Here is an 11240-nt window from a genome sequence, read left to right on the forward strand (position 1 = left end):
GGCTGAAGGTAAAGAATGGAATGGCAGACCTGATTTAAAAACAGGGACGTGGGTTCTTCTGACGAATGTAAGAGCTTTTGAAAACTAGAGATAACACAAAGAACAGACATGTATCACTGCCTGGCCCCAGGAGAGCCTTAATGAACTCACCAGGGCTAGGTGCCTCTCTTGTTCACAGCCTATGGAAAAGATGCTGGGGACCCCGGGGCTCGAGATGTTCACATCTAGGTATCCTCCGAGAGCTGTGAAAGGCGTTTGCCCCTTCCCCAGGGAGTGCTGTGCCATTACAGCCTCCCACACAAGGCACCGGAGTTCAGTACATCAAGGCACGTTATTGCTACCGAAGCAGGGACAGAATGGAAAAAAGCCAGCAAGGTTTTTAATGCAGGGAAACTAGCTGTTCTGTGGCCCTTACTCTACAGCCTGTAGCAAGACAGAAACCCCGTTGATTTCAAAAGGATTAAAGAAACAGACATTTGCTGAAATGACTAGGAGCCTTCCTGAGCTGGAATTTGATCATTCTGGCTACTGCTTGGGCGTTTTTCAGGTTTAATGTGCTTTACATGGAAATAGGCTTTAGCAACAAATCAGTGCTGACAGACTTAAATCTTTAATCCTGTCATATACTGTCTTTAATCATATCATCTGTTTTCCTCGTGTGTCCCGTTGATGTGTATGTTTTATTTACAAGCTTAATAGATAATAGTGCCACTAACGAATATTTGGGCTAGATTTCAACCAACTCACCAGGGGATATTGAAAGTATACAGATTGGCATGCTGGGGCAAAGAGTAATGCTATGTTGAAATATTCTAAGACGTTCACAATATGACTTTTTTAGGAATAACAAACTAGTCTTGTTAGTGATTGAAAAAGTAATTTCTGAAGTGGTTTATCTCACTGTTCATAAAGTGCCTTATTCTGAAAGGAAGTTATCAGATGGAACAGAAAATTGAACAGCGATGGAATTACACTAGAAACTTGACTTTCTGTTTATGGACAAAAGACTCATTAGAGCAATCTTGAAAGACTGTTAAGTACCAGGAGGCTTAAAATTTTAGGAGAAAAAACCTCTTTTGTGTGCTAGGTCTGGGACAATGAACAGTAAGTTTGAACAGAAGTAACCTGCAGCTGAATAAAAATTAGGACTTAGTATTTCCTCTGATTCTTTATAAATTTTGTGGGGAATCTTCAAGGAAACACTTCATGAGTTTGTTTTTAATTTCCCCTCTCCTTTTTGAATACCAGCTATTTTAAAAATTAACTGATGGGCTAAAAAAAAGCCCGCAAACCCAAAAACTGTGATGGAAGTTTACCAAACAGGTATTACATTTTACCAAATAAAGCTCATGATTTAATTATGTATTTATACATTTTAAACCAGCATTATTCCAGGAATAGGCAATAAAAGGCAGTCTGTCCTGTGAATTTGCAGCAAAAGTTTAAAGATTACAGAAGATAGACTAACTTCAGTCTTCTGAGTGCATGCATTTTAGTTGGCTTTAACTTCATACTCTGTTAAGTTCTCTTGAGGACTAAATTTGCTGTCCTTAGGAGACGGTACTTACCCATTCGCAAGGTTAGATATAAGGGTAAGTCGCTACAAGGAGAGGGAGACTTGATTTGAAAGTGGAAACGGGGTATGTAGCATTCCATATTTCCCAACAGGCCAGGGGTTTCTAGTTCTGCTCACCAAAGCACGCACTTGTATGAGATTCACCAGGACTGCCGAAATCCATCTGCGCTGGCTAAAAGGAGTGACCAGAGGAAAAATGAAAATGTTTCAGAGATGGCTAAGAGGTAAGGAGAGGAAAGAAAAAATAAGGGAAACTCCTCTTCATCATCTTTGCATTAGCCAGGATGCACATAATTGATGAGAATGAAGGATAGACATAGAATGGAGAAATGGAAGTGCAGTATACAACGGAGTGGCCGTAATGCGTCTCCCACTGTCTAGATCTTGCTTTGTCATTTTTCCATCAGTGATGTTCCTTAGGTCTCTTCAAGCCTGTTATAAAATAAAAGGCTCTCCAGTCCTTCCTACTGAAATGTAACTGATTTACAGTATCTCTTGTGATGCCACAACTGCCAGACTAAACCAACGGATTCATCAAATTTCATGGAATTTTACTTGCACAACTCTTCCCCAAAAATCGTACTGGACCATTGAATCAATGCAGATTCATAAAGACAACTTCTACTGCATCACAATGATCAGGACCTAACTTCCTTAAAGCTCAACTCAGAGATAACCGGCCTAAGTTGTGACAAAAAGAGGAAATCACATCTCCAACATTATTAGGGCATCAGGAGGAAATACTGAGCGAAAAAGCTTTAAGTTGTAAAATTACAAATTGCTTTTTCATTTAAATGTTCCATGTCATAGGATACAGGCAGCTCTACTGGAGAAATCTTATAATAAAATGTAACGAAACAGAGTCTGTTGGAATTCTTGGGTATTCCTGGCTGCAAATTTATATCCAGATACAATTTTTCTTGTAATCACTACATGGGATCTCACCTAGCCAACATACATTCAGACTTTATTGGTGCATCCATTAGCAAGATCTTGCTGTTTGACTAGGGAAAAGTCTTAGGTTGGGGTTTTTTTTGCTGTTTACTAGGGAAAGTCTTGGGTATTTCCTCATGTGTAAAAAGTATTTAAGAGAACTTTCCCATTAGAATTTTTTTCTTGATTTTTTTCAACATAAAGGAACGATAATCCACATTCATACAATAACTTTCAGATATTCTGTACATGACTCTTGTTTAGAAGACATTATGATCTGAGCATATTTTAAAAGAAGTTAAATGTGTATCTGAGGTAGTTGTCACTCACTGTCAGTATTAAAAGAAGCACCAGTATTTTCAAGAGCTTAATTTTTAAGTGCAAGCTATTTTTTGAAATCCACAGGTGTTTCCATCAAAAGGTGATAACATGAACCCCTTATGAAGAAAGGCCATGTGCTTACAGATCATTGTTACTCATGCAACAAGTAAAACAAGGTCTGATTTTATATGAATAACTATTTAAGTAATTAATTTCTGTTCATTTAAATTTGCTGTGGCTGCAATTACAGTGTTCCTTAAAACTTCACATCAACTGACTGTTAGTTTTCTACATTTTTTAGCATAAAACTAAAGTGAATGAATAAAAATGAAATTAATTAAAAAAATACAGTGTATGAAACTTCGATGAAAGTTAGTTGTTATAGTAGTATAATTACAGCAGTTACAGAAGAATATTGTCTTTCTAACAGGCCATTGTCTTTAAAATGACAATGGATTTCAGAACTGGTAAAAAATTATGCAGATATATTAAGGAAGCAAAATTTTAGCTTTGAAATGACAGTTGGATTATTACTTGCAAATCATTACATTTCTACAAATTCTACATTCATAACACTACCTTGTTAGCATCCCTGCAGTAGCAGAAAAGCTCTGGTTGTATATAGTATTTTTAAATCTCCAGTCTCATGTTCATTTGGTTTCAGACCTGTTGGTGTGAGAAGGCACTGGTGATTGGCTTTTTCTTCGCTCGAACTGTTGGTGAAAAAGATAAAGGAAAGAGGGAAAGATTAGCTGCCATTCCCGCCTGTATTAAAACAAGTGAGCACAGTCTAAATTCTTAAGAAAATGGTTATTTTCAGATGGGAGATTTGAGACTACATGCACAACAGTTACTAAATAATCTTACAGCAATATTTTCATGTTCTGTTTCTACCTTCCACTGGTTGCAAGTTGAGATGTTCTCAAGCCATTCACTGCACCAGGACTTGAAAAATATTCAGGAACACACTGAAATCACCTTCCAGGATTTCTTTTCTTAAGGCTGTTATTTGTATTTGGCAAGAAGATGATCTTGCCTATTGCTTTGGTTACCTTGACGTTTTTGCTGCAACGCAGTTTAGTTGGAGTTACATTTAAACAGAAGAAAAAAATCAGTAATGCAGAGCATAGTGGTAAATGGGGAGACACAAGCTTATTAGGTTGTGTACCTGATGGTAAAAATGTCATCTGTGTTTAGTGGCAATGCCTGTAAAGTTCTGAATATAGTTCTAGGTAAGTCCCTGTTTGGGATGCAAATCAGACTGGTTTAGGTTGGCTCCTGAAGAAGCAATCTGCAGGAATTATCCAATGCAAAAGCTGATTTCTGCCTACTCCATCTCTACTTTCATTTTAGTTTAGCAGTCTGGTTCTATATATTGCTGTTCATAACCAGCTACTTCACTGATCTGGAATCTTCAGCATTCCCATGTGGATCAGCCTCACAGATTTAAAACAAACCAAAAAATGAACAAAATCCCCCAAAACCCAACAAACCAACCAAAAAAAAAAGTGTTCTAACTAAAGTTACACGTTAGCAGTGGTGGCAGACCATTCCCTCTAGGGTTCCAGTTTTGGTAGGCGTATTTGCCCAGTATTAGGACCAGTAGCAATCTCTAAGTCGAAGAAAATGATCAGTTTAAATTCCTCACTAGATCCTCAGGTTAATTGCTGAAATCTGGCGTTACGTGCATAGAATAGGTGTAGCGTGGCTTTCTGTTTGTCATTTGTGAAGGTCTGAGCGTCACTTTGGTAATATCTGTGAACAAACCAAGCATCCACTAAAGCTTTTGCACAGAACGTAAATACTGTACTTTGTTTCTTTTGACAGGATAATTGAAGCTATCTGCATAGGCTGGTTCACTGCAGAGTGCATTGTGAGGTTCATCGTCTCCAAAAACAAGTGTGAGTTTGTCAGAAGACCTCTCAACATCATTGATTTACTGGCAATTACTCCTTACTACATCTCTGTTCTAATGACAGTTTTTACCGGGGAAAATTCGCAGCTTCAGAGGGCTGGAGTCACCTTGAGGGTCTTAAGAATGATGAGGATTTTTTGGGTGATTAAACTGGCTCGTCATTTCATTGGCCTTCAAACACTTGGTCTGACTCTGAAGCGCTGTTACAGAGAGATGGTGATGCTACTTGTCTTTATCTGTGTTGCTATGGCAATTTTCAGTGCACTTTCCCAGCTTCTTGAAAATGGGCTGGACTTGGGAACAAAGAATAAGGATTATGCCAGCATTAAGGTGATCATCTCGATGACCACGGTTGGTTATGGTGACATGTGTCCCATCACTGTACCAGGAAGGATTCTTGGAGGAATTTGTGTGGTTAGTGGCATCGTTTTACTAGCCTTGCCGATCACTTTCATTTATCACAGCTTTGTGCAATGTTACCATGAGCTCAAGTTCCGATCCGCTAGGTACAGTAGAAGCCTCTCTGCTGAATTCTTAAATTGATCAAACTCGCATTTCGCTGTAGTTACTTGCTAAGCTTTGTCTTAGAAGAGAATGGTGGAAGGTCCCTTCGCATGTCCTCCTTGACTGGATGGTCCTATGGAACGACATTCTCGCCAGCCTGGAGAAGGCCCATCACCATTCAGGCAGGAAGGATGGCCGTCTGCCTGGGGTACCTTGCAGGGAGAGGGAGTGATGTTTCAAATTTGAGAGAACGAAATTAACAAAAGAGGATTCAGAAGTCCTCAGCCAGACACATTTGGTCTTCAGTTTGCCTTTCCACACAAAAGCAGAACCAAAAATGGGCTTAACACTGAGATCTGTCATTCCATAACTGCATCCTATAGCATTATAAGCAACGTGTAGCAGAAGTTTTTCAAAGATTTTGATATCTAAGTGCTCCATAGAGGCACCGATAACTTCTTGCCTGAAGTATCTCCACTTTTAACTCGGATAACCAAATCAGAAGGAGAATCACTGATACTTTTGAGCTTCAGGACAGAGTAGAGCTGGTTCTGTAACTCGGGAAAGATGAGTAATACAGGGCTGTAGGGCAAAAAATCTTGAGGCCTGATTCTGATCTTTGATGAAGCACACAAATCTTCCGTAAAAGCAGTGAAATTGGTGGCATTGCTTTGAATTTGATAATACAAAGAAGGGCACACAGTGCCCCTCTGAATGTTGTAGCAGGGATTTCCTTAGCCACAATTAATTTCTTCTCTACAACCAGATCGTTGGTAGAAGCAAGTGTTGTACCTTATAAAGATCAGCACAAAAAGATCAGGCATTGATCAAAATATACTTTCTGGTAGCTTAGTGGGGAACCTATCTTAATTTTATGTACATTCAGTTCAACTCCATCACCTGAAATTACATACTTGTAAGCATGTATTTGTTTCCCCCCTGCTTAATTAAACATACATGTATGTCATAGTGAAATTTCGCTAAGATAAATTACAAGGTTACATCACTTGAAACAGTCTGGACAAAGTACTGGAAGACAAGAGTGGCTGCTCCCTGTCAGATGACACTCTTCATCATCTTTAAATTCTGCAATCCTTCCTGAAGGATACACTTAATGGAAGTTTTAAAAACAACTGTAAAAAGCCCAGAGCATACCAAAGAAAGTAAAATAGAGAAGTGTGAGTTGCACTTGGCAAAACGGTATATTCTCCAATGTAACTAGAGAATTAAAATGGACCCAGTTAGGTTCACTACATTTCTTGTGTAGTACTGCTTAATAGCATCGTTCAGTATAATTCTGAAAGGCTGCTATGTAGAACTGTGCAGTTAGATACTAAAACACCTTAAAGTACAGCTTTTTGAACTGGAGTACCAATAAATGTCAACAGGGAGCTTTCTTATCAACATGGAAGTTCAGAGTCATCAGCATAGTTGAATTTGGTGTGCTTGCCTGAAAATACTGCATTTACTATTACTGTGCTGTAGAAGCATCTTTTATGTACGTATTTGTTAAAAGCTGTAGAAGTAAAATGAGTACCACCTGGAATCGCTCACGCAAAGGAAGGTGCCTCATTGGTCAGTAATTAGTACATCGAAGGCTCTACCCTGAGACCGGAAAAAATCATTACCATTTTAAGTGGTCTTAGGCTTAAGTAGTCCTAAAGAATAACATTACAAATACAATTTTTCTGAAGACCTGTAAAGAATTTTAGTAGCCTTCTTACACACAAGCTTGACTATTCCTTCGATAGCTTTTCAAGACTACATTGTTAACAGCCATACCTCCGTTTCTTGCCACTGACGCGTTCTGGTGTTCAGAAGGTGAGCTCTGTAGTTCCCCGTACTACTATATTTATGCCTTTGATATCAGAGTCATGTCGTTCAGAAACCGGCTCCAGCATTCCACAGAGAGGTGAATATGAGATAAGCAAAAATTTTCTTTCTTAGGTGAGAATCACAGCTGATGTTAGTTAGGCAAGTTGTGACTTCAGAGACACTTGGACGTTTTACACCAGTGGAGATGCTGGCTCTGTATTCCTGCATGTGCACTTATATATATCCTGCATATATCATATATATTACAGTCAGTCAGAATGTGCGTTTTTCTCCTCACAAAAAATTTCCTCCTTGACAAAACTGAAATTTTGGACTTTAATCCAAACACAGCTGTTGAAGAAAACAGCATTTTCATCCCCTAATTGAAAAGTTTATTTTGACAATATCAAAACCATTTTCAAGAAGAAAATCACTATTTTTTTGTATTCTGTTCCAGTTTTTTCCCCATTAAATATAGGTAAACCCCACATAAGAACTTAGCCCTACAGATTTTCATATGCTGTTTGTAATGCTTGGGAAAAATACTGGTTTTCATAAAACTCCTTAAAACTTATTTTGTCTTTTGTCCGTGTATTGTATTTAACCAAACAGATACTCTGAGATACAGCCCTCCTCCCACAAAACACCCAAACTGTCATCACACTGACAATAGTTTGAAATCTATACAGAATGCAACTATGATGTATGTTGCAGGCTTGATTTCAAGACAAAATAAAATGCATTTCAGCACTACCTATAAATCTGATCTTATGTTCGTACAAAGGAAAATATATAAATTAATGCACATAACTTATGAATACCAATTTGCATCATGAATCATTTTGTATAAGCTTTGTCAGCGATTAAGGACAGGAAGTTTTCGAAGATCCAAGCTATATGTGGTATACAAACAAAGTGTTTGATCCCTTGTAAAGTATTTTCCAGCTAAAGAATCCTTTCCCAGTGCAAAAAGATTATCTAATGAAAATAATTGTGTACAGGAATAAGTCTGTGGAGATTATCTTAAGTTGTACAGTCTTTTTTTTAACAGCTTGTGTTCACTTTTTATAAGGCAAAATGCGAACAGAATGACCTTATGTATTTTTTATTTTGAGTTATAATAAAATATTATTTTGAACCTGCTCTCTAGCAGCCCATTAAGGAGAGATACTGAGGTGTTTTCTTTTTCTTTCTTTTTTATTGTTGTGTATTTATCAACATGTAGACTATAGTTTCCTTAGAAACCAAGTTGAAGTAACGTCATCTCAATGGTAGTCTTAAAACAGAGTATTATAGTAAGTAAATAGGGTTCTTGATTTCTAGTAATATAGGTCATCTTATTTTCAATGGACCAGTGTTTTTTTAGTGAAACTTAAAAAAAATGAATTCTGTGTGTAGTCAGAAATAAGTGTACCTTTAAACAGATGAACCTGTTTTACCAGAAGTTTACTTGAGACCATGTTTGATGCAGATGTGGGGTGCAGCGGTCTTTTTTGAAATACAGCATTTCAAAGCCAAACAAAGACAAAATGGCTCATTTCTAATCATTGCCAGCTTGAACCCTATGCAATAAAATATTCCATGGGCAGTATCTCTTTCAGTATTTGAAAGATTTACAGTTGGAACAAATTAGATTAACTACAATATAATAAAACTGGGAATAAATGAAGACAGCTTACACAATTGTCATCCGACCTTTTTGTTTATCTAAAACTAAAATCAATGCCAATGAGTTTTGAACAGCCATTGTGTGTTTTGTTGATGACAGAGGTTAATCATACATTACAAGCTAGGTTCAGTCCTCGGGACTGACCTGTTGGAAACTATCTGTTGGCTGCAATCCTTCAAGGTACTGCATGCCACTTAAAAGCATTTGATCATTAATGAAATCACTGGAATGGAAAGCTGTCTAGGGTACATTTTCCTTCTATGTTTCTATATGAAGCACTATCCCCAAAATCACAAAGAATGGAGGATTATCATTTCCCTTGAGGTAAGACTTGGAAGCAATATTGTCTTGATGAATACCCACTAAAAAAAAAAAATAGTAATTTGATTGATGACTTAAAACAGTTTTATCAGCATAGTATCAGCCATTTAAAAATGTCACATTCATTCTTACTGCACAGTGGCTTATCCTGGTGTACACAGAAGCAATTTTGAGGAAGACAAAAATCCTCTTAATGTAAGATTCAGATCTTGTTACACATGTATTTAAAGGAAAAGGTACTGGGTTTTCCTTAAAGGAATTGGTCTTCAGCTTTTGTAGTATTCAGCACTCATGTTTCCAAAATAAAACTGAAGTTCTTATGGGTTCAAAACACTTGTCTCTTCCCCTCTGGGTAACAACCACAAAAATCTTACCAAGTCTGAACGTCTGCCAGGAAGTGGTCATAATCCCACAGCAGCCAGCTCAATTCAGCTGCCAAACCAGCCAGTTTTCTGGGAACCATCACAAGGAAGGGTGGCTGTGCTCTGAGTTTTCTCCCACCTAAGAGGTTCAGGATAAAACTACTGATTAAGGTTTGATTATTTGAAGTACCTTGAAAATTTTAGAATTATCCTTTCAAATGAGCTTCTAGAGAGACATTTGCTGAAAAATTAATTAAGCTCTGCATAGCAGAAAAGATTGTATAGCTTTATAAAAATTTTTTTCACTATGATTTAAAAAAGAGAAATTGACTTATTTTCTGTTACTTGTTTGTAAAAGCAAACATGCAGGTCAGGATACATGACGCTAGTTAAAGTTGCACATAAACCAGATCCCCGTTTAAAATAAGCAGACTTGGTGAGAAAGGTGTCTTCCAGCTTCGCTAGACCTGTAACGGTTTACACTAGCTGAAGAGCTGCCTCAGCCCATATGGAAGAAACAACACTGGTTTCATCGTGAAAAACAGGATATGATGTATGGCCTGTAAGGAGCATCGTTTGCAGATGACTGGATAGGTTAAGCATCAAGAAGGCTGCACAGTGACCAACCAAGACTGCTTGACAAGAAATTTTAAGAGCCACAGAAGAAGAATATAAATCTTTGGTGAAATTAGTAAAATGCAAAATGCTTACAAGTACACATGTTAGACTCCTCTAGTCTTTACAAATGCAAAGGTTTATAATTTTGTATAACACCCATTTTATATATTGTTTGCTTATCTGTAAAGAAATATGTATACTATACTTTGAAAAGTTAATGTGATTTTTTGATGTGAATACAGAATTATATGCATAAAATCACATAATAAAAATTGCTGGTCTTGCTATATTTCATGAACAGTGGTTAAAACATGAATGTTTATAAAATGCATTCTTTTTAACAAATCAGTTCTGCGGCTATTCATATTGATATTGTACTTTGGCAAAATCTTCTTACCTTTAACAATTTTTGGCTGCTGAGAAGTCTGCCATTTAGAACCTAGGAGTTTTACTCAACAGAAAATTTGAATATTAGACCCAGAAGTCAGTCTGAACCAAAAAATAAAGTTAAACCTACACAGGGTTATTGTTCTGCAACTGAATATCTATTTTAATTACGGACCACAGAACTCCCAAACCAAAATGAAGCAGCAGCCATGTAAGACATACCTTACTCCTCAGGGATTATTTATAAGAATAAATCTGGAAAAATCGATTGAATTTGGCTTCAAGTTCACAGAACTGTATTTATATTAAGAAAAACCCCATCAATGTGGTGTTAATTCTGTTTCATCAGTGCAATGCTTGCATTACTGTGAACAGATCTGAGACACTGGTGATTCTTTAAATGCATCCATTTCAAAAGTACTTCCAAAAATAATCACAACTAATGTACTTTTTTTAAAAAGTTTGAATATTTTAAGAGATCACTGAATTATGAACTGTTCTGGCACCAGCCCACTACATTATTATGAAAATGAACAGACTTTTTGTTTAGAAATCATGAGCATTTTTACTTCTTATATTTTATTTATTAGTTTTAAAAGTTTTACCCAAAATCAATCAGTGAAGAAATGCAGCAGGTGTCCACATATATATTTTAGAAATGTTTTTCTAAAAGAACTTCTAAAATACTTTGGAAGAAAAAGGGTTTTTTATGTTTTAACACTGTTATTATTTTACAGATATGCTCAGCACTTGAACCTCCTAGCAATACGAGATTCAACTGTAAATACATAGATTCCTCCCTGCCCGGCTCCCCCCCCC

General features: G+C 37.0%; 1 protein-coding gene across 1 annotated transcript; it reads left to right on the forward strand.

Annotated features, from left to right (window-relative positions):
• Nucleotides 1-1789: 1789 nt before the first annotated feature.
• KCNG3 (potassium voltage-gated channel, subfamily G, member 3) lies at nt 1790-5288 on the forward strand. The gene is made up of 2 exons (XM_010151639.1): nt 1790-1800; nt 4658-5288. Exons 1-2 carry the CDS (start codon nt 1790-1792, stop codon nt 5286-5288), a joined length of 642 nt encoding a protein of 213 aa, XP_010149941.1.
• The last annotated feature ends 5952 nt before the right edge of the window (nt 5289-11240 follow it).

The sequence above is a fragment of the Eurypyga helias genome, unplaced genomic scaffold, assembly GCF_000690775.1.
Source record: "Eurypyga helias isolate BGI_N326 unplaced genomic scaffold, ASM69077v1 scaffold36845, whole genome shotgun sequence".
Lineage (NCBI taxonomy): Eukaryota > Metazoa > Chordata > Aves > Eurypygiformes > Eurypygidae > Eurypyga > Eurypyga helias.